The 25,180-nt window shown below is 36.2% G+C and overlaps 1 protein-coding gene across 4 annotated transcripts in view; it reads right to left on the bottom strand.

Annotated features, from left to right (window-relative positions):
- Window positions 1-25,180, bottom strand: part of ADGRD1 (adhesion G protein-coupled receptor D1) — a 312,771-nt gene that overhangs the window by 96,415 nt on the left and 191,176 nt on the right. For all 4 annotated transcript variants that reach the window (XR_011921431.1, XM_072415722.1, XM_072415721.1 and 1 more), the window contains exons 17-18: window positions 21,378-21,489; window positions 11,894-12,047 (exon numbers count right to left, since the gene is read on the bottom strand). Coding sequence is in view for 3 of the 4 variants with exons in the window: in XM_072415722.1 (XP_072271823.1) it covers window positions 11,894-12,047; window positions 21,378-21,489 (266 nt within the window). In the remaining variant the exon portion in view is untranslated. The remainder of the gene's footprint in view (window positions 1-11,893; window positions 12,048-21,377; window positions 21,490-25,180) is intronic.

Consider the following 25,180-nt stretch of genomic DNA (forward strand, 5'->3'; position numbering starts at 1 on the left):
GAGCATATAATGGATGACATGGTGACCCAGTGGCTAGCTCTCTTGTATTTAAAGTGATAGAGTTTCAGGATTGAATCTCGGTTAGGATGCTGTCTGTATTGAGTTTGTTCTTCTCATGTGTGCATGAGTTTCCACCAACATCTGAAAACATACAGGTAAGTAAATCAGTTTACCGCAAACCAATAACCTTAGACTGTTTTAATGACTATGGTAGGGACATTAGATCATCAGGAAAGTTAGTCACCTAAGTATGGACTTTGTTAAGTGTCACCTTTGTATGGACTTTGTTAAGTATGGACTTTGTTAAGTGCTGTATAGGATGTTTATGCTATAATAATACAAGATAATATTAAATAAAACCTAGCAATGAACTTCTTTTATTGGCTTCCTTCTGGTCTGTTCAATATACCATTAAAGATGACAGGTAAGCTGCAAAATATTACATTTGGCTATGTTCCATTTGGTGATCCTGCTAGTTTCTTTACTGTCCTGGGGTGACACTCCCTAAACTAGGGCAGAAGTTAAGTCAGTTTTGCATGTAGACATATATTGCATATAAACATTTATTGCAAATTACAAGCTGGATGGGCAGTTGCACAGCCAAAACATACAGCCTGATTGCCCACTGACTGTTTTAGTGCCAGTACATTGGATACCAGGCTCCATAAGCTGCATACTAGCTGTTAAAGTGTAGAGATATGTACCGTCTATTGCATGAGTACACAAAGCCGAAGTGATGCCAATATTGGAAACTTGTATTATAAATAAATATTTTGGAGGGGTTAATTATTGTTTACAAGCATTTATAATGTATCCTCATAATCAGTTTCTCATAACAATGATAACGAAATTTGATGTCAATGTCTCATTTTCCTGCTTATCAGACAACTATTTACTTGTGGGTTACTTTAGGTCAGTCACTTAGCAAGTGAATCATCACTTTGCAATGGCATTTTAACTTAAAAAAGATTTGTGTTTCCACCTGATTGGAGGGTTCCATTTAGCAAGCCACATTCATTACCAGTTTACATTTCTTTAGTTTAAATTGTGTAGAAGAGGCTTAAATATTGAAACCTTTATTTTCCTGGGAACCTGCATTTTATCCCATGACATTTTTTTTAATCTGCTCCTTATAATAGAAAGACAAAATGAAGCAGTATTGAGGGAATGATTAATTATAATCATAAATATAGTATAATTATTTTTCCGAATTTGGGATTTTTACATCCCAAATACAACACAATCAATAATGTAGCAGAGGTTGTCTTGGTGTCACCTTTGACTCTGCCCTCTCATTTACCCCTTATATTCAGAACATTTCCAGGTCCTGTCACTTTCACCTACGCAACATCTCCAAAATCCGCCCCTACCTGTCCCCTGAGACCACCAAACTCCTTGTACATGCTCTTATCATCTCTCGTCTGGACTACTGTAACATCCTTCTCGCTGGTATTCCACTAACCCGACTCTCTCCTCTACAATCTATCATAAATGCTGCAGCCAGACTCATCCATCCTTCCCTCCGCTCCTCTTCTGCTGCATCTTTATTGTTTTTCTTCATTGGCTTCCATTTCACCTTTGAATCAAATTCAAGCTCCTGTGCTTTGCCTTCAAATCCCTCCACAGTTATTGTCCCACTTACATTTCTGACCTGGTAAAAAAGTACTCCCTCAGCCGCTCTCTCTGCTCCTCCAATGACCTATTAATGACTTTCTCACTGATAACCTCATCACAAGCACATATACAAGACTTCTCTAGAGCTGCCCTAACTCTCTGGAATGGTGTTCCTCATCCTATTCGGCTTGCTCCTACTTTCTGCTCATTTAAAAAAAGCACTCAAAACCCATTTATTCAAACTTGCCTACCCATCTTCTGTCTTTTGAAACCATCACCACTTCCCACCAATACATATCCCCCTCCTATTGTGTGTAAATTCTTCCACCTACTAGATTGTAAGCTCTTCGGGGCAGGGTCCTCTCCTCCTGTATCACTGTCTGTATTAGTCTGTCATTTGCAACCCCTATTTAATGTACAGCACTGCGTAATATGTTGGCGCTATATAAATCCTGTTTATTAATAATAATAAAAATAATAATAATAATAATAATAATAAAATGCATACTGATCTGTGTTATAAAACCTTTTGTGAATAAAATAAAAGTAGTTGATCATAAAAATGAGAAGTAAATCTAGTAAAAACACTGCATGTATTATTGTTCATTGAATTCACCTAAATGTCTGCAAAAACCATGACTTGATTTTAGTGGAAATTCTGTTTTTGAGAATGTGAGATGATTGCTTAACAAAAAGTTGGCCAAACCTTTTGTTAAATATATTTTAAAAGGTTTTGTTTAAAAAGTATTTCTCCAAAAGATCCAAGCTACATAAGGCTACATAAGCGTGTAATTTCTATTCGATCTAGTACGGGTCTTTTTCTCTCTCTCTCTCTCTCTCTCTATATATATATATATATATATATATATCTATATATATATACACACATTTATATATATATATATTATGCTATTGTAGGTATCAGCAGTGTAGGTTTAAGGATCAAAATAGAGAGATACTACCGAAACAAACAAACAGAGGTCCAGCTACAGTGACCTTCTGTTCCAGAACAGCAATCAATCTGACCCAAAGGAAAGGTGAATAACGGCAGCACCTAAGATCACTTTTCTACTTTCCATCAAACAGAGATACATTACACATACATTTTTGGGAATACCATGAACAAAGCCAGGATATGAGGTGCAAACATAAATTACCAGTATGTTTCAGTTCTGAAAAAAAGCAAAGGGCTTCATAACATAAATATAAGGAAAGATGGTCTCGGATGATACCACTCATTGGGCATGTTTGGTTGTATTTTTGCCGCAGCTGATATAGTAAGTTGAATAGATTGCAAATATTCCATATACCATATCTTTTACTGATGTAAAAAAATACAATTTGTTTTTACTGTATTTTAGATGAAGAATCAAACAGCCAACTTCATATCTGTACATGTTTTCAAGAAAAGGGCAAAAGCATTTTAATGAAATGTATTCATACCAACCATTTATTATCAAAAGTGAATGAACTATTACTGCACAGACCTACATGGTATCACAAATCTTCATAATGCAAATATTCTAATCAGCAAAAAATCTCATGTCACAACTCAATTAGTATCACTAGAAAACCAGCATTCAGCTAGCCATTCAGCATATTTTTGCTAGGAGTTAAATAGTTAATGTTTTTCCCCTACACAAAACATCTTGTTTCATGGTCCTACCAATATATCAGTGCCAAAGTGATTTATGAATCTCATAACTGCCCACGGGACCTCTATGAGGGACATAAAAGCAATGCTATTTATCGCTAAACAAATAGAGGCTTCTATAAAATAAAAAAAACATGAAATTTTAATATTCGCTATAAAAACTTGGCCAAAAGTTATCTGCACAAAGTCTGTTTCATTAAAACTGCAGTGTGTGCAATGGACAAGCTGTAAAACAGTAACTCTTTCAGTAGCTACTAGGGTAAGTAGTCTATTTACTTTACTTACATCTGAAGCAGAACTAAAAAGCACTGCAAAATGGGGGTCTACTTTATAAATGTCCTGCTCCAATCTAGGTGAACACATTCCTTAGAGATAGAGTATTACGCCTTTTTAAAGCTAAAAGCTGTGGATTTGTAGCACTAAGGATTGAGATTGCTTCACATTCTGTGATATCCTTCAGCCTATGCCAGCTCACTACCCACATAGTGTAGACAAGGCCACTGTGATTAGATTCTAGACTAGACATGAGGGTGCAGGACATAGTTCTGATGTCAGCACTTTGATTATGACTTTTAGTCAGGTTAGTGCGGGGGTTGAGCGGCAGCTGTCTGGCAGGTGGGCCACGGCTCTGGCTGGTGCACCCCCCAGCAGGATCAAGAGAAGGAATGCTTTAGGGGGGCGCCCCGGCCAGACTCAGGGGCGTTGGTTGGCTGTATCTCTAGACACAACTCGCCCACTTTCTTATCACAGACTCAGACCTGCAATGGGAGAGTGGGGGGGTTCTCGCATCATGATGTCACTGTGGGGGAAGTGTCTTCCCCTTTGAGTGATACAAAGCTCGAGTGGTCCGCAAACTCCAAAAGGTTATGGACCACTGGGTTAGTATATACCTCCACCAGGAGATGTTGGTAGCATGTATAAGTATATTTTCTGTTGTAGGGGTTGTCTACCTCTGTACTGTTTTAAGGAAATTTAGTCATAACTATAGTTCCACAATGAAAAATTGAAAGCAGGCAGGATTATTATTACAGAATGGATAAAAATGTTCCTTTGCAATAAAACACTCCTGTCTGTTTACAATGTGCAGCTCAGTGTACTATACCGGGGGTTAAGTCAATCTGCCAATAAAGATGGCTGAAGATCTGGAACCCAGAAGGGGACCAGGTGAAGGGCCCCAACGACACAGAGACAGAAGGTGAGGGTAAATAAAAAAATGCAATCATACAGACATGTTTATTGTACTGCAAAAAGGGACATGTCTGTCTCTTCTACAATCAAGATTCTGCTTGTTTGAAATGTTTTAATTTTAACACTTCAGTTAAAATTCACAGTTCTGTTTTATTACCATACTCTTTTTTCTTGTTTATTCTAAGGCAACATAACTTGATCACTATTATTATTTAAATAATAAGAAAATCCATTTTGTAAAGAAAATGCTACATACTGTAATTTTGCTATTAATATTTATAAATTATTACACTTTAGATGGTTGATCCAGGTAAACCTTGTAATATTTTTACCTAATGTGGCAAATTGGACCATGCTTTATAAGGGTTTTTTCACCTTTCTTAGGGTTCTGAGCAGTGTTTCTCAACCTTTTTAAGATGGGAAAACCCTTGAAATAACTTTTAGGTCTTCAGAGAACCCCTGCACTATTCATAGTGAAATAGCATGGTGATCAGTAGGAAGAATGCCTACATGAGTTTACTATCGATCAAATGTTTTTGCGTTATTTGTATTTATTTGATTGCTTATTATCTAATATACAGGTATTTTTTTAAAAGGCCTTAATCAACATATTCTGCCTAAATAACTTCTAGGCAGACTGAATCTTCTGTAGTAATGAGTTGCCAACAGATCCCACAAGCACTTTTTTTGCTTCTTATCAGGATCTGGATTTCGGCCTTTGCACGAGGATATCATGGGCACTACAGGCAGCGAATTACTGCCCATGCAGTTTAATAAAGCCTAATATGTGTATAAATAAACATACCCACATTGCTAGTAGTGCCCACTGCCTTCCCCTAAAACCCCAGAGCTGCTACATTTTTGTGCAATGCTACTTGACTGCACACTTTACACACATGTGTACAGTACAGTACTGTACACACATGTGTACAGTAAAGTCATATACTAGGTGTATATATGTGTATATTAGATGTGCAGACAAATGTAAAACTCAGCTTTGCTTCTTTAAAATCTACCACCCAACCTGTGCTTAAGTGTCACCTACATTTATTTGTGCCTGTCCTGCTATTCCTGGATTAGAGCAGGATGTGAAGTGGAATGCAGGTAATATATTTTTAATATAAATGGGCTGCAGTAACCTGATGCTCCTTAACCACCTGGGCGTTACACTGATGTCTAGATTTCTGTACCAAAAGCGGTACACTGTTTTTCATGAAATTTTTTTTTAAATTTTAGACCTGTAACTTACAGAAATATGTCCGAACAAGGGTCTAGTAGATATCATAAATATAAAAAATGTTTAAAACACACAATCATGTAAAAATCAGCTTAAACAAGAATACATAAATAAATGAAAAATACTGAAAATGCGATAATTCAGTATACTGTATAGTAATATATTTTTCTAAAACACCTCCCTAGTGTCCAACCGTTCAACGTCACATACCTATAAACAAAACCACATAAATATATTTTGTATTATTTTGTATTGGATTGGATGCAGGACTTTGTATTGAATCCAATACAAAATATTTGAATTTCCAGCTACGACCCCCATCGACGGGCGCACGCACAGACATCATCAGGAATCGCCGAGGGACGCATACGCGAATGCCGGGTATTCTAATTCTTTCCGTACTTCCATGCAAAAAGTGTTACATTTTTTGCATGGAAATTTATTTTAGATAGTAGGCTATAATTCACTGAATTACTCAATAATTACTTATAATTCACCTAATTACCGCATAACTTTTATAAAACATAAAAAAAATCTTTAAAAAAAAAAATCTTTAAGAAAAAGTTTTAAAAAAAAATAGTGTATAATCTAATGTAACTGTACAGTAGCTTATATAATATGTATATAATACAATTATATATATATTATATAAAGATTTCTTTGTATTGGACTCAATACAGCTTTTTTGTATTGAGTTCAATGCAAAGGATTTTGAATTTCCCGCCCCGCCTCCTGGCCGCACTGACGCATGCAGCGACGTCACCGGGAAACCCCGGTGATCGTCACTGCACTGGCCGGATGAAGACAGAAGAGGACGGACGTGTCCGGAGGAGCTGCGCGGAGAAGGTGAGTATTTTTTTTTTTCGATCAACGCTGGACAGAATGGATCATCGCAGCGGGGACCAGGTAAGTGAGGGGATTTACGGACAGTGAGAAAAGTTCGGGTTTATCGATTTTTTGCAAAATCGATCAACCCGAACCAAGGTCGGGTTTACCGGCCGGGTGGTTAACACTAAATATAGCGTGTTGCAGTGTACTTGTTAGCATTGCACAATTGTAAATGTGAATCTGTACTTTGTCCACTCAATGCAAAAAAATAGGTTACCATGATAGCCCCCTTCCCACTTTGATACTCATCTTTTTCTTATCCCTAATACCCCCTGGCCGATCCGCAGCGGTAAATAGGGAACACTCCCTGAAGGGAAATCCCTCTCCTCTGCAATGCACATGAAGGAAAAGGGATTTCACTTCAGGGGGCGTTCTCCGGTGGGGGCAGAGCCATTAGGGCGGGACTCAGAGTCCGGCCTAGTGTGCTCCCGTCCACCCCTGAAATGGCCTAGTGGCCATAAAAGTTTGCCAACCCCTGCTCTAAACTGTGTGTTGAGTGTATGCTTGGGTAGTGAGATAGCTTTTAAAACAGTTTTTTGGCCTAGGTGAAAAAAACTATTAATATTTCCCTGCAGGTTGTACATTATTGATTTTAGTTACCTAAATTGTTCTTGTTTTTTTGTATTTAGTGTGTGTCAGTGCTTTAAGGGAGTCTAGGCTTCCAGGGCTACACCTTTAAAAAGGAAGGGGATATGTTCAAAATATACCGGCTCTCCAAATATTTATTGCAATGTATACCCCAGTCCCTGTAGGACTAGAATTAGGGACCACACTTTGCAAAGGTGCCTTAATGTTGAAGTGGCTTTACATGTGGAAAACATGTAACATTTTAATATAGTTTAATTAGTTATTTTGCTGTAGCAAGCTGGACTGGGTACTAAGGAAGTTTAATACAGTTTAATTTTATACATAAGGTTTTATACAAGCAATTGACATTTAAAGCAAACTTTGAACCAACTGGGCAATCTGAAGCATTATTTTTAGGTTGTAAATTTATCAGGTCCTGTCATTTTAATGCCAACAGTAATGCATTGTGGGAATAACTTTTCCACATTGCCAAAAACTTCAGTAAATAAAGACATGAAGACAACACTGTCCCCAAAAGAGTTCCCTGTGAATATGTGTGAATTGTGTAATTTTCATTTCCAGCAAGCACATGGCAGCGGAAAATATCAGCCACCTCATGGGGCTGACCACCTCACAAATAACACTATCTTAGATATACAGTGATGGAAAGGTTACAGGCAAGATTAAAGTACGAGTAGGATAAGGAAATAAAAGGTCAGCCAGGAATATCCAAATTGGATAGCAGTAGAAATGCATAAAAATTAGAGGCATTACCAAAATGTCTTACATATAATAGTGACTTTAAAATATTCCAATTATGATTGTACAGAGCCTGTGTTATTTTTATAATTAGATTTGATATAGCTTTCAGAAGTGGGTCAGCTAAAGTACAATGTTCACTGGAAGTCATTTGTAGAATTAAGCACAGTTACATTCACATGTTCATTTTATTCCCATATAATAACACTACTTAAAACTTTAGCAAAGTACTTTTTATAACACATTCTCACAGAACATTTTTGTGCAGTGCATGATCAGATTTTAAATTGGTGTCTGGCCTTGGTTTAGCCGAAATTGTGCTATATTGTAGTTTTAAAAGTAAAGAACATTAACCACATCAGATCTTATACCTGTATACACATTTATGGACTAAAGCAGTTAATATTTCCACTATGGGACTATTTACTTACATATTATTACCTAAGATAACAAAGTAATAAACACACTGGGGTTGATTTACTAAAGAAATATAGACTGTTCACATTTTAAAATGAATTATCACCCTACAAGGTATATTTTACTTCAAACGGCCAATCATGTGCAAGAAAATTCCTGTTTTTATGAATTTTATGTTAAGCACGTTAAGATTTTCTTTGCAATGTGCATTTTCATTGTATTTATTAAACTAAGTAATATATCCATTGCAAGGAGATATTTCACCTTTGTAGGCGAACAGTCTAAATTCCTAAAATCAGCCACATTAACTTGACATTTGAAAAAAACTAGGCTTTCTTTCATAAATATTGTCTTTATTTATTATTTTATTTGCTATGAAACCTATAGATGAAAAGGCATCATTTAAAAAAAAAATATTTTTTGAATAGTGCTAGTTTTAGAAAAGTAGTGTTCTTGTAAATAACAAGTATATATTTTATTCTCCTTTTACATGACAATAAATTTATGTATTGCATATATAAATTAAAAAAGAATCTTGCTCATTTCTGATGAAAAAAATGAAAACAAAATTAATTGTAAAAAGTCCAGCCTTCAGTCCTTTAGTATGTCAACCCTATTGAATTAACTCAAAGACACTAATTACCAACTAGCAGAATATCTGCTACTATCATTTTACATAGGAGCAGCTGCATTTATAGTCATTATAGTCAATCCTGCTGTGAAAAACAAAGCAATTCATGGCTGTCATTTTGACAGTCAGTAATTGCCAGTAATAGCAGCAGGGGAAAAGTGACAGGGGGAAATGTGCTAGATGTAAAAGAAGCATCCTATCAGGTTTTTTGTGCCTCATCTCCTATATTTGGAATACTGGTAATATTCAGAATGGGCACAATTCTGGAATAAATGAGAGAGAGATTTTGCAATAAAAATTAAGGAAATATTAGACAGGCAGCTTGATTTGCTAAATTGCAATCCAAAGAATATTCATTTTCCTGCCTGACATCACTTATGTTACTATCTTAACGTTTTTTAAGAATTTATGTAAAATAGACATATTACTATCACCCCATAAAATGTGTGTGAACATAAAAATAGACGTAAAAGTAATCACTAAGATCTTAAACAAGCTGTAATGCATTCATGTATGTTCAAACATTTTCAACATTTTCAACATTTTTAATCTGCAGATTTCTTTAAAATAATACCTGTCAATTTTTGTCAATATACTTTTTATCTCTTTTTCTTTTCACTAGTCGTTCTGCATTTTCACTGTATGTAACATTCTATTTTAGTTTCACCTTTCCTGCTCTTTCAAAAAAGCTTAAATTTGCACAGTGTGGTTTATTGAAGGATAGGAGGGTTTAGCTACATGTCAAGCTACTCACAGGCTAAATGTAAAAATAAAGTGAAGAATAGCTAGGAAGAACAAGTGTTAACCAGGCACGCATTTATTTCAGGGATAATACAATCTGCATATTTGTTATCCATCTCACACTTCACCCTACATTTAGAAGGAAATAAATGGCATTTGCTGTTTTTATGTGTTGCAAAGAAATCTCTATGCCTCCTGAATACACACAGGTGTATTGGTGAGGTTTAGATGTTGTCAGTTGTGTCCCATCACTACTAAATATTCTATAGTTTAATAGTAGTGATTGCCAAAAATTGTCCAAATATTTCACAGAATTAGTGAATTACAAAAATTCCGTACTATTTACCAACACTGTTGATATGGAGTATAGTTGTGATAACCTCAAGAAACCCTTTTGGGATTCACAATATTATACTAAAAAAATAAACAGATTTTCAAGGTATGTTCCCTTACCACTACTGTGTGAATAATGACATCAGCGGCACTGAACACACCTAACACAACTAAAAATACATTTTTTGTTGTTTTTTAGATATTTGAACGCTAACATGTAGTTAGGAGAATCCTCCACCACCATGCCAAGGGCTTGTACAAAGCTTATATTACAATTGGTGCTTTGATCATCTTAAGTACAACACATACAGTATTATTGAAATATATGTAAACCAACTAAGTATGCATATTACAACAAATGAATGTAATGTTGTTTATAATTTCTAGCAAAAGGGACCCAAGTGTTTTTAATGTGAATACATAATTGAAAAAATATAATATTGTGACATAAATAGATTGTAATTAACATTGGAGTAATTGGAAGGTGAGTAAAGTTGTAAAAAGATGTTGTAAGCTATAGAAAATAACAGCAGTTTTTAAAAAAACATTTTTAGCATTTGTTTAGTATCTTTTTCTAGTCTTTCTTATTTTTTGTAATGAGAATACAGAAAGAAAAGATGGAATACACAATAAAAAATGTAATTATCTGGACCCCAAAATGGTCAGAAACTGAGACGAAAATAATAGCATGGGTATTTTCTCTCTACAGAGACACTTGGAAATATATATATGAATCCAGACTTTGCCAATAACTAATTTACCAGTTTTGATGTAATAGAGCCCATTTTTATTATTTAAGTATAAAAACACAACAGAACAGAACAAAGTATTAATAAAGTATAAAATAAATTTTTAGGTAAAGCTGAACCACTGTACAATCATATTAACCCTAGCAATTGTTTCATTTATTCTGTTTTGTTGAGGTCTGTTTTTAGAATTACAACACCAGTATGAATAAGATGTTGGAATTGTATTTCAGACAGGCATATTTGCATTCCCTGTACCTCCGAGCTTTGTAATGTTTTCTTCATATAGCAAATGCAATATATAAGTCATGTTTTAGCTGAGACAGATACCTGGATTCATAATCACCTCAAATGCCTTCAATTCAGGACAAGACAGGTTTTGTCTTATACACTTTTGTTTATTTCCCTATGCATGAAATTGTTAAATGGTTGCACCAAATGTGTAATTTATTTCCTCTAAATGGTTTACAGAACATATACCAGCATAGGTTTGCTTTAGTTAGCGGGGAGCAAACATTACCAAACGTAGAATTGACGTGTAATTGACATAACATTTTCTGATGAACCAACACATGTAATCATGGATCACTGCTGAACTGGAAAATAGACTATATAGTCTAAAAAAACTTGACTGTGTTTTAAGAAACTCTCCAATACATCAGTTGTATCCTGATTAGAGTCTAAGGAAGTTAAGCATAGACAGAAAAGCCATTTTGTAGAAGGCTAGAACCCCTGTTAACACTATTTGCACAATTTATTAAAGTATTTTAAGACTGGAGAAGATAGACTATCAAAGGAGAACCTGGATGATCCAGCAAACCTGGGATGGGTCTGACCCAGGATTGAAAACATTTGCCAACTAATATCAATTTGTTTTTAAGAAATCTATTCCAAGCTTGCTGGATCACCCAGGATCACATAGGACAGTCTAGCTTCAATATATAAGATCCCTTGTATGCTGTAGTGTGGTAAACTGCAAGAACAACTCTTTAACAGAAGATAAGAATAAAACAGTACATGGATTTTATTCCTTCTCCACTCTATTTAAAACAAGAAAAGCAGTTTTGACTGTACTTACAATTTTACAACAGTTTTTTTTTTCATAAATGTATACTTACCCCATCCAATTCCATAATAGTAAAGATGTTTGCTCTCCTCTGAACCGAACACTTTGATCACCATGCTGTAGAGATGCAATCCTTCCACCAGCATCCAAGCAAAAGCACTTAGAAAGAAGAAGTGTAGCAATATTGCAGCAATTTTGCATGGCAGCTGAAAGGAAACATAAAGAGTACACATGTTAGCAGGTAGATTCAAATATTGTGTTCCCTTGTGGTTGTCATCCCTATTATTTTTCACACTGTTCACCTTGTCTGGGTTTCATATACCAGTTTGGATGGATAAACAGCCACATCTGTTACTTATATTAGCTAACAGTGAACTGTAAATATTGAGAATGCAGCTTTTTTCAGATATGATTTTATGTCAGACTTCTGCATGTTAAAAAATATTCCTTTGCCAGTCACTGTTGGTTGGAATTTTATTTTCCTAAACTAAGGGGAGATAAAGCACCATTTCAGATTCAGCAGGAGAAACTCATGTAATGTGTAATAATGTAATCGTTTTTGGTTTACTTTTTTGAATGGAAAGTACTAATATACTAATAGTCAACCTAGTTTAATTTTAATTGTTTTGATGATTCTTTTTTCATATTTTTTTGTTTTCATTTTATATATATTTATATTTTGATATATGTGTACATGTTTTGTTTTACAAACATGTAAAACATGACAAAATGATTCCAGGGCACTGGGGATAATCCAAAGAGATACAACTAGAGGCATGTTTTGATTAAAATCCTAAACAGAGCTGTCCAATGAAGGACTAATCTATCCTCATTAACTTGTGTGCAGAAATTTCAACTGGAGCTATTGAGCTTAGGAAAAAACAGACATTTCAATTAATTGAAAGTAAGACAAAATTAAATATGTTTAACCTCCTGGGAGGTTCATTTCTCTCCAGTTTTGTATGTCTAAAAGCGGTACATTGTTTTTCATGAAAATTTATTTTACAGTATAATTTATTAGTATGAGTATAATAAAGTTTGAAACACAAAATCATGTTGAAATAATAAATTGCAAAAAAAAAGTATACTCATACTAATATATTATACTGTAAAACAAATATTCATGAAAGACAATGTACCGCTTTCACAAATAAATCCACTGTATTGTATTCAATACAGTTTTTTTGTATTGCATGCAATACAAATAGATTTGAATTACGCGCCCCACCCCGAACAGAACGTCCGCACGCAATGACGTAACAGGGCCATCCCGGTGACTCGAGTGCAGAGAACTCCGGCCGGAGGAAGAGAGAAGACGCAAAGGAAGACACGGGACGCTGGTGGATCAGGTAACACGCGATTTACTATCATTTTCCATAGGTTTACCTACCCCGAGTAAGACTCGGGGTTACCACTTCCAGCTTCTTTTTTTCTACCCCGAGTCAGACTTGGGGTTACTGCTGCGGGGGGGGGGGTTTAAAAAACTAAACTGCTTTACTTAATTGCCAATTTTGTCACATAAATTTATAAGTTAAATATGAAATAGAAACAAAAAGGTAATTACCGTATTAAACTTAAATAGAGTCACGTTCCAACTCCTTGTACTGCAATGCTTTAACTCTATCTACAGTGGGGAGCCTTATGATCCTTAATAATTACACTGGGGAACAATTTTGAACAAATTTTTTGTTGACTTCAATTTTTAATCTTATTTACACTAAGATAGGTATTCTGATTCTGAAAGTCCAGTTTGTTTTCTTCTACCGCGTCAGGTCTTTTTCTACCGCTTATATTAATGCGATTACTGTAGTGTGGATTTGTATATGCTATTCATTTACACGCAAGAAAGTGTGGTCAGAGGTTGTGCACTGTTCTACGTAGTGAATAAGCAAAATTTATTTTTCTGCTTACTTACGTATTTATTTTCTTTCAGATCATGTCTGGCTCTGCTGTTTCTCGTTGCAATTGCCTAAACAACCCTGATTCATTCTGTTATATCTGTGGCAGTTTCACCATTCCTAGTCAAAGGGCAAACATCAGCACATTTGTAGAGCAAACCTATTTGGCATTTTTCAAAGTTAAACTTGGTGATCAATAAACGTCTTGGGCACCTCATAAGGTGTGCAGTGTGTCGAGGATTTATGCATGTGGACAAAGGGAACACCTGTTAAGATGCCATTTGGTATACCTATGGACTGGCGGGGGCCAGTAGATCATTTCAGTGTCTGTTAATTTTGAATAGTGAAAACTTCAGGATATAACAAGAAAAATGTAACATATTCTAGTCTACCATCGACTATAAGCGCAGTGGCTCATTCAGATGAAATCCCAGTGCCGGTTTTCGTTACACTACCCTCTCTTGAAGAACATGATTATGGTAATAAATTGAATGACAACAATGATGAAGAGTTTGAAATTGAAGAGGACTCTGTTCGTAAGGGGTTTGATCAGCATGAGTTGAGTGATTTGGCACGTGATTTGGGACTATCAAAGAAGGTTTAAGAACTCCTAGCATCAAGACTGCGTAAAAAAAAACTTACTTGAAATAGGAACAAAGGTATCGTAGTTTTGAATCAGAGAAATTGCATTTCTGCAGTACTTTAGAAATGACAGTGGCTTTGTATATTGCCATAACATACCTGGTTTAATAAAGGAATTGGAAATTCCAATCTATGGGGTTTATTACATCAATGGCAACAAAAGTCTGTTATAAAAGTAAAATAGAGAAAAAAATTACTATTTACACTTGCTTTGGTTTTGCTTGCTAAATATATTCTCTAGCTTTGATTGTTTTACATGCTTAGTTTATATGATATTTTCGCTAATGAAAAATATGGAAAGGGATTCATAATTTACAGAATATAGACACATCAGAAGAAATAATGAATGGGATTTGAATTATGAATCTTAATATTATGATGGGGTGGGGTCACATTTTCCTTAATACATTTTCATCCTAATGGAGGATCATATGGTATAATGGGCATAGAGCTGATAGACAGAAAATGTACTATTTTATTGGATGAACCGGTTTAAGTCACCTATTATAGTTTCTGTGCTTCACAGCCTGTATGAGTGGTTGTGTATTAGGCAACACTAGATACAGACACTTGATATATAGCAGGGAAGCATTGGACACTTTCTCTGACCCTCTTCCTGCATGTGGCAGTACCCGGTGATGCAGTTGGGTGCACAAGTTTGAACGCCATCATGACCCCTGGGGTACCAGTGGAAGCCTCTTGCTGGATAATTGCATACTCTTCCCTTGAAAGCTACCCTTCCTGGTGCCCTGTGATGTGTTCTGCACTCATTCTGTTGCTGACCACCTGTTGCTGAAAATACCTGAAACTAAGCCCTGTTTAGGCATGTATTGGTGACTGCAACCTAGCACCCACCAGCAGCACAACATCCTCACCATCAAGGACTCTAGAAAAGACCTGACAGGTATAAGTAGCACCAAGCCACAGACTACCTAAAACCAAGTTCTAAGGTCCAGCTAAGCCTCCACTTTACAGCTCCTTCCAGTCCTTTTTTACTATCATTCTGCTGGAAAGCTCATATTCTATTTCCTTACAGTCAATGGCATACTTGGGACAGTGGTTGAGAAAACCAGTTGTGGAGTGTGTAGACATAATCGGTAGACAGGTGCCCCGAGTCAGAAACTCCCACCTTGCACCTGTGCACCATGCAGAGGTCCCATGCTCACTTTTGGCTCTGTGACACATGCCAAGGAGAAGCCTGGGAGCACTTATCATCATTCTAAGCTTAGATCTCCTTTTGAGGAATGAGAAGTTACCGTAGATTTTTGAAAGTACAGATTAACAGACTATTGTTGGGGGGAATTTTTCTTTGCCTATATATTATTTACACATTGCAATGACGAACACCACCTGTTGTGAAGAAAACTGTCTTTAGGATTAAGGGGATGAGGTAGGAACATTAAGACTATTATTAGAATTTTAGTGCTTGGCCTCTACATCAAAGCACTTTCCAAAGCTAGCCATTACTAATTGGAATAAAGTACACAGGGGCCAGTAAAAAGCATCAGCAGTGACAAGACACATGAGGAATACATTGGGGTAAAACACTAATACATATAGGAACAAAGGCATTTCATAGAGAGAAAGAAAGATAAAATAATTAAGCACATTAGTAAAAGAGCACGAACTACCAACTAGAATCAAATATTAACATTCTCTCTACAAAGTATTTAAATGTAGGCCATTCGACGGCGAGAAAACACATTGCTATAACATTATGTCATGGCAAAATAACCTTAAGCAGTCAAAATACTTGCTTCACAGCATGCTAAAATAAAGCATATTAACTGTGAGGTTAGGTTCCTATAATAGGTAACAGTATGAATATAGGCTTCCTCCTATTTAAGTTTGGAAAATATGAATAATGAAAAGTGTCTGTTTTCTGTGGCTTTGGTATTAGTGTTATAGGAGATTACCATTGGAGAGTACATTTTTAATGGTTTTGTTTTTCAGACTTTCTGCACACAGAGCTAATGAAGCAGCAACCACGCTAGCTAGATTAAACATTTAACATTTTGTAACTTTGAGAATATTGCCCTTGTAGATTGTCACCATATCCATAGCTAAAAGAAGTTTAAAAGGGACAATCACGCCAGGTTTTTTTGTAATGTGATACTATAAAGTCAAATAATTTCTAATTCATTGGAGTGGGAAAGGGACACCTTTCGTACAATTTGTGTTAGTAAAGGACACAACTCTTTGCCCCTAGTCATGTAAACTATACTGGATTTTCACACTAATGCTAAAATGGCCACAGAAACCCACTGGACCTGATTTATTAAAGCTCTCCAAGGCCGGAGAAGACACACTTTCATCAGTGAATCTGGGTGATCCGAAAAACTGGACCTGGTCAAGGATTCTAAACATTTGCTAGCAAATTAATTGTGCCAGATCACCCAGCTGAATGTGTATCCTCTCTGGCCTTGGAGACATTTAATAAATCAGGCCCACTGTGTTTTGGGGAGGATTTCATAAATGTAATGCTTTACATTTTGCTCTCTCAAACTAAAATCTTCCCACAACATGAAGAGATTTTTTCTTACATGCTAGTTCATGATAATCCCCATAAACTTGTACGGTCTTTGGCCAGCATACATGCTTTTCCTGTATCAGGCCTTGTTATGTTCATGTAGCACTATTCTCATTGTATGAATCAAGGGGTGTAGTCGTAAAAAAAGAAAAGGGGGCACGGCACATGCCCGCCCCACTACACCCCTGTCTTTGTGTCACTCAAAGGGGAAGAAACTTCCCCCAGAGTGACCTCATGATTCGAGAACCTGTCCACTCTCCCATCGTAGGTCTGAGCCTGCAATGGGAGAGTGAGCGGGTTGTGTTCAAAGACAACCCGCCCACCTCCCTGAGCCTTCAAGTCCATACGGGAAACATGGCCCGCGGCTCTGGTTGGTGCACCTTCCCCCCCAGCAGGGTCCCTCTACTGACCCGGGTGGGGGCGGACCGGCCAGAGCCGCAGACCACCAAAGAATTCTTTGCAAAACACGCGTGCCCATTCCCGAAAAAAGTGAGGGCATGGCATTCCCACCCCACTACACCCCTGTATGAATCCCACCCCCATCATCCTTAAACCAAATAAATTGGAGGCAATTGTGGATGATACCATGCTCTTGAGTGCATTAATATGCTCCAAAAGAAAAAAAAATATTTCCTTTTGAATTCTGTGTTGAACTGTGAGAATTCATTGAATTATTGGTATACAAAACTTCTGAGACCATAATTACAGTCACACTTACATTGCTAAGCAGCATGTCCTTAGCATGGCAGGTTATGAAGCTCAGCCTGTTCACACCCCAAGGCTTAATCTCTTTTAGCCCAGTACCATTATTGTTCCTATTATTTGCACAACTTCTATACATGGCACATACATTTTGATAAATGTGTACAGTTCCTCAGCATTTTTCATTTATATCCATGACTGGTATTGAAAACATTTTTTTTTTAAACTAGCATGTAGTTTGAGTTTGCAAGTGTCCATTTTGCTGCAATCAGCCACTGCTTTTTCTAAGAAACTGTATTCAAAAATATAATAATAACAAGCAGTAGATACCTAAGTATAAGATACATAAGTATAAGAGTGCACATGTATTATTTCCTGCAAGCAGAAGCTCAATGGTACATAAATATATCATTGGAACAGTTTATTCACCCCATATCCTCAATGTGAAGATTAGAAAAAATTCCACTGCTCCTGATATAGATCTCCCATTGTTATCAATATATAAAGCTGGCTTTTCTTTTTCAAATGGCTCACACATTATCGCATTGATATTATCAATACCCTGTAAAAGACAGTATGAATTACATAGATGGAAGGTTATTATGGCTGTCCAAACCATAAATATACTTTATATGTTTGGACTAAAAATTATGATTGTTCCAATATTTTCTAATCCTTTGCCTGGTGAATTTCAAAATAATAAAACTTTCTACAAGTAATGAGGACCAGATGATGGAATGATACATTTAATAAAGAGTAACCTTTTTGTAAATGAGTTTCTTTATATCTGTTTAACTCACTGAAGTCTGAAAAGAAAGATTACATTCATTATGACTATCTTTAGGCAGATATAAATGGTGTATTTCAGGTGACAAAGAGATTATTATTATTATTTTTATTAATATTATTGTTAATAATATTTTTTTATTATTAATAATAATAATAATAATAATAATATTATTAATAATAATAAAAATAAACAAGATTTGTATAGCACCAACATATTACACACCAATGTACATTATATAGGGGTTGGAAATGACAGACAGATACACACAGTAACACAGGAAGAGGAGATCTACCCATCATTTAGGTGATCATGAAATTGGCTACCATCATGACTTGTTATGTCCCGGCATTATGTGTGTGTAAATGATGGCCCTACTGTAATAGAGTTTTGGTTTTATTGCAATTCTCTCAGAGAAACATTGATGTGGTTATTAAAGCTAAATAAAGGCAACCATTATAAATGTAATGTAGAGGCTGTAATTAAAAACAAAAATCTAAGTAGTCTGTTTTTCTATCTTCTCTACCTAGTTTACTTTACTTTAGTCATCCTCACTTGTCCCAGACTTATCTGCATTCTAAGGCTGCAACCTTCTACAATATTGACAATCTACTGCTGAAATGATCTTTTTCTGGTCTACAAAGTTGATCTCCCTAAACGTTGTTTCTTCTTCTGAACCAGACCCCCTTAGACTTTCATGTCTTTCCCCCAAGCCAGCACTTTGTGAGCACCTGTTTTCAAGTTTCCTTTGCTGTACCACAGAATACTTTCCCAGTATATTAAAACGAGAAGATTCATGGCAGGATCAACACAAAGAATCATTTTCTGAACTTGTTTTACTTTCAAAGATACAGCTATGGGGACTTTTCATGCATTCCAGGGAAGTACGTTTTTTGTCTAGACACATGACTTTAAAAAGAACATGAAGCTCTTGAATAGAATTAATTAGAAGCATGTCCATGCTGCATATTTAGTAAAAGCCCCCTTTGGAACACAAGATGTGTTAGGTACAATGAAGTGAGCATCTGGTGTGCCCTTTTACTAATGTAGAACATATTTTCTGCCAATAGCAATTAGAAATGGATCCCTGTGTATAGTTATATGCCTTTCCTTCAACAGTGTAAAGTCATATTTCTGGCTAAAATGTCATTTGTTTAATAAATCATTCTGACAACATCCCCTTTGCTAAGATGGATTGTATATCTAAACACAAAGTAACACCAACCAGTTTTAGCAATGTGGGAGGAAATCATGCTTTGGGGACTGCTGAATAGAATACTTGGTAAATGGAGCCTATTGCCTCCTTGGTTTGGCAGTCTAAGAGCATTACGACATTCAAGCACTGGCCGCAGATATCCAAAGAGCTTATTGAATCTGCTTGGATCCTTGATATTTAGTTATGCTACATTTGGCTAGATGACTCCAAATACAATTGGTTTGTGCAACAAACATTTCTTTTGGCTTATTTTGATAGACTTTACTTCCAAGTTTGTATTTTTGGCAGATACTTAACAAGTTTTACTTTTAAAAAGGGGGGGGGGAGACTCAAGTTGTACAAACAAAAATTACATTTTTCTAGAAAATCAACTCTGCTTCTGTTGTTTTAAATGTCAAATAATGAAGCTTTCCAGCTCTGTGTTACTTTGACATTATAGTAGGATTAAACAAACTCCAAAGTCAATGTGATATTTGATCTAAAAAAATGTCAAAAGTAACCAGACAAATTGTCCTAAATTCTAGTATGAATTTTGCAAAAATACTGGTATACAAAACATACAGATTGGTAGGAGTAAAGAAAACTGTGCATAATGCTATGTCTATCTAAACATTCTGTAGACAGATCTGGGTCTGTGCCCCAAACTAGAGGATAAACTATTATTAAGTGTTTTTATTTGTATATTTGTACTGTTTTTTCTCTGCAGCATGCCGGTCTTGGGATACATATTGTAACTGAGCTTTTGGGGGAGAATTATCTACTGAGCAGATATTCTAGCAACCCTTTTTGTCAGATATACAAAAAAGTTTTTTTATTGTAGGTATTAAAAAACATTCTGATGTCTTTAATATAACTCATGTCCCTTTTGGTATAGATAGGCTGGGTATCAACACCGGGTATGGAAGAATAAGGGAGAGGATGTTTTTCTGTTTACCTCATGGTGCACTTTACAAAATTGTTTTCCTGACATCTGATTTGCTCTGTGGTGTTTTTCTTTTACACCTGGCTGCCCCATTATCTGTTGTAAGTTGACACATCTGTTAACACCCTCTTCTGCTGTCCCTGTCTGAATATTTAAATGTAGATCTACTGGTCTTAGCACCATTCACTTTTTAGGCTACTTTACACAACTCACATACATGGAGCATGAGATGAAGGTTACCTGCTAGAAATCATGTGACTGCAGTCTTACCTAGAAATACCTGACCAAATACTCTGACCAATCTGGCCAAAATGGATAATGCCAACCCTACATTAAAATGTTTGTGAATTCCTTAAATAAACCTCATTTATGTGCTACTTGGTGTGAGACGATAACTGTCTGTGCTGTTACCAGGTACATTGTTCCCATTTCTCTCAGATACCACCAACCACCTCATACACACACCAATGTAGAGAACAGATACCCTTCCCCTACAAACACCAATATGAAGATGAACAGAATCACCAGGTAAAAACAAATAAAAAAAATCCTAGAAGGAAAACAAACACAGTTTTGACCACATCTAAGAACTTGTAAGCAGCAAAAGCATATTACATTCATATTTTCAGGATTTGAATTGCTTTATTATTGAAGTAAGTAGATTTGCTTCCATTAACACTGATGACATTTTCCTAGATAGTATAAACCATTCAGTGTATAATGTTTTTTCTCTGAGCTGTTCCTTACAATAAATATTTATTAGTATGTAGGCAAAAAAAAAATATTATTGTTCGAATGATTTTTAGGCAAACATTTAAGACAAGAAGTCGTACACATACCGTCCCAGGTACAAAACGAAAGCTGACCAGTAGCAGGATCTGGGCAACAAGAATGGCAAATGAAAGGTTGGCATGGATATGATACCTCTGGTTTCGGATTGTGCTCACAGAGCTGTATTAAGAAAAAGAAAATCAATTAATATAGTAGTTATTATTACATAGTATTTATATAGCACCATCATATTATGCAGCACTGTACAAAGTCCATAGTCGTGTCACTAACTGTCCCTCAAAGGGGCTCACAATTTAATGTCCCTACTATAGTCACATGCCATTAACACAGTCTAAGGTCATTTTTTTGGGGAGGGGGGAGTCAATTACCCTAACTACATGTTTTTTTGGGAATGTGGGAAGAAACCAGAGTACCCGGAGGAAACCCACACAGACACGGGGAGAACCTGCAAACTCCATGCAGATTGTGTCCTGGCCGAGATTCAAACCTGGGACCTAGAGCTGCAAAGGCCAGAGTGCTGTCCACTGAGCCACCGTGCTGCCTAGTTGCAACGACTATGCTAATATGTAATAACTACATTACTTATTTGTATTTATTTTTAATACCAAGGTGTGAACTCAAAAGAATAAACTTTCCTGGTGCACCTGTTTGGCTGTGCAGCACACCTAGCAATGAAAAGTGCATTATGGTGCACTGGATTTGCTGCATGATTTGTTGGTCATTACAGTTTTTATATATATATATATATATATATATATATATATACATACATTTACATATATACATTTTGGATTCTGGACTTTCCTGCAATTAAGCAAAGCAGCCTTTTCAGCTCCCACTTAAGTCTTTGACTGGAGAATTAGGAACATAATAAGCACACTGGAAAGGTCAGTAACAACCTGAACCATCCAGAAGGATTAAAGCAATATCTCTAACAAAATACCATAGCAAAAGCTGTTACTGGAGAAAGTAGTGGTCATTTTTTTTTTTGCAGTAATAAAATGAACATATTACAACTGATGACAGGGTCTCTTTATTAGAACCAAAAAGCTGTTTACTGAACCACTAGAGCACTGCCAAGCCCTCATAAAACAGAAAGAACCTGCATGTCTCACTTTCATTACACATCCAGAAGATAGGTTCATTCCCTCTTTAGGATAGATGCATGCAAATCATTTCTTTATGCCCCTGGGTCTGTACATCCTGAAATGATAATTTATCATACAAATACAACCTGATGTTACAAACTATTTAATTCCAAGCTGCATGACTGTTTCATACTAGTTAGCCATTATCAGTGCAGCATATAGAACCTTTTTGTTTAGGAAAGCTCTGCTCAGCTTTGTAGTGAGTGGTACAGTGGAAAGCTTAGATGTTTATAAACTCACAATACAATAACCTTTCTGGTTATACTTATAATTTCAAACTATATTTAACAGTGTAAAAATGAGCCAACGTTAAAAGAACTGATCATTTTCCTTTGCTACCTTTGAATTGGTGGGGTCTTGGTCTACCGATTCATTCCAATATGAAAGTGTAGCTCTTACATGTCAGATCCTTCCAGATTATCAGGATACAGCTTATCTCTAGTGACATGGCATTTGGGAGAGGTATTGTACAGTGAAGGCTGTTTTATCTAGTCATATCTATCAACAGTGAATAAACTGTTGTTACTGGAATAAATGGACTCTCATTTTGCATGAGTTTGATTTTCTTATGCCAGAGTTGCCAATTTTTTTTAAAAAAGGCAAGGCGTGGTTTGAATTGTGTGCATGGCATGCCGCACTATTAGCATCTATAAAGGTGGAGTAATTATCTGTATGATCTACTGGGAAAATTTCTGTTCACTTTCTGTCCTCGGGAACATAAGAAAAGGGGAGGAAAAGGAATTCTTCATATCTTGCTGTGGTGACAACTCTAGATTTTTGGATTTCCCTTCAATTTTTGTCCTGATGACAAAGGTCTCCAGAGCCTTCAGGGATAACAGCAATGACCTTCATTCAAAACAATTCCTATATAAAACTAACAAAAAAGTGTTGCCTTTCTATACATTTTAAATTGATGCATTGAGAGCTGTCACAGACCCCAGACAGCTTTGTAGCACAATACCCATTTTGGCATTTACCATAGGTGTCAGATGGGCAGCCCAGACCTTTCTACCATTTTGCTTCTTTCCAGTTCTGACCAATACCATTACAAGATGGGAGCTTTTCATAAAAGAAGATAGGATCTTGCCATAGACGTTCTCACAGAAAGTCCAGTGGCAGAAACATATTTGTTTCCATAGTGTGGGGGGTTGGCAAAGAATTCTAACATGGAGCACACTTTAGTTTAATTCCTAAAAGCTGGAAAAATCAGATGAAAAATTTGTTTCGCGACAATGCACCCAGGGCTAAATATTGCTTCTTAGTGGGCTTATCCTCTGTCTAAAACTTTCAGAGCTTCACCATCAAGTATGAGGTCTACTGCCTCATGCCTAACCTTCAAATTGATTACCATTCTGCAATAAATATATTGTGTTATTTATTGTGACTTCTAAAAGTATCTTACTGCCATGGCTACTAACTATCCAGAAAAATAGACTGGCTCTTCTTCAGAAAGCAGCACAGGTTCTTCTGCCAGAAGTAATGAGCCTCAGGGAAGCCGTATCAGTGTGATTTACTATTATCAATTGGTTAAAACGTTGCCTTCACTCTCCATGAATATCTGTGATCCCTTAAATGCAGCCAACTGTCCTCCCATTTTGTGTTAACATTCAAACAGCCTCCAGTGACAATCTAATGAAACTTTTCCACCCTGGCAGGCGAATGCCACAGTGCAGATGGTATTCATAAACAATTCATCAACACATCCAAAAGTCCGGTGGGTCAAAACCTTCTGCTAAACATGTTAAATGTCCATGGATTAATCTAAAATGCTGCTTTTCTTGCCTCAACGGTTTCCATTTTTTCAGCCGGCACAATATACTAATTCACTGAGATCACTCTGCATGGGGAATATTAAATCGCAGCCCTTCCTTCAGCTGCCTCCCAAGAACAATTCTCCTTCTGTCTCATGCTAGTGAGTAAAAATCACTGTATATAAATTGGAGCTGTAATGGTGATGTGCGTTGGTTCTAACATTTTCTTTAAAGCATTGTCTAGTTTGCATGATGATATTTCAGCGATTCTAAAGCTCTAACAACCTTAGTGAGAATCTGATGTGTCAGAGTAACTTGAATTTCTGATCATTGTTCTTAAAGGTACATTTTAACAAAATTGTTGTAATAAACTCACATGAACGCAGCCTATTTGCCAAGGCAATTTTCTTCCTAGCACTCATCTGCTTATCTTTTCTATTACCTATGGCTGCTATCATCCTCATTTTATGAATAGTTCTGAATTTGAACCTGCAAAAAGGCAATGTATTCTTTGGTTCCAGGCAACACCTGCAGTGCATGTGATCATGGACTACTCTTGTGCCCCCTCCCCCCAAAAATAAAAAATAAAAAGGGTTCTATAAATGAAGTCATAAAGCAGCAACATTCCCTAATGCAGATTTTTCCAGGTCCATGTGTTTTAATGGTAGTAATTGATTCTCCATAAGGGATTTTTTTTATGAATACTAGATTCACTGCTTTATAAATGGACCACTAAATCTGAGTAAACATCCTATGTAAAGTGAGAGTAACAGTAAACTGAGTGCAAATTCTGAATTTAGCAATTGACTGATCTGCATAAATGCCTAAAATTGATCCTTACTTGTACAGGAGTATGTGAACAGGTGTTATTTATGGAAACATCATGTTTAGTAACTACCCAAACAATATTATTTGGAAAATGTTGGCAAATTTAAGTGGAAAGCATCTGTT

The sequence above is a fragment of the Pyxicephalus adspersus genome, chromosome 6, assembly GCF_032062135.1.
Source record: "Pyxicephalus adspersus chromosome 6, UCB_Pads_2.0, whole genome shotgun sequence".
Classification (NCBI taxonomy): domain Eukaryota; kingdom Metazoa; phylum Chordata; class Amphibia; order Anura; family Pyxicephalidae; genus Pyxicephalus; species Pyxicephalus adspersus.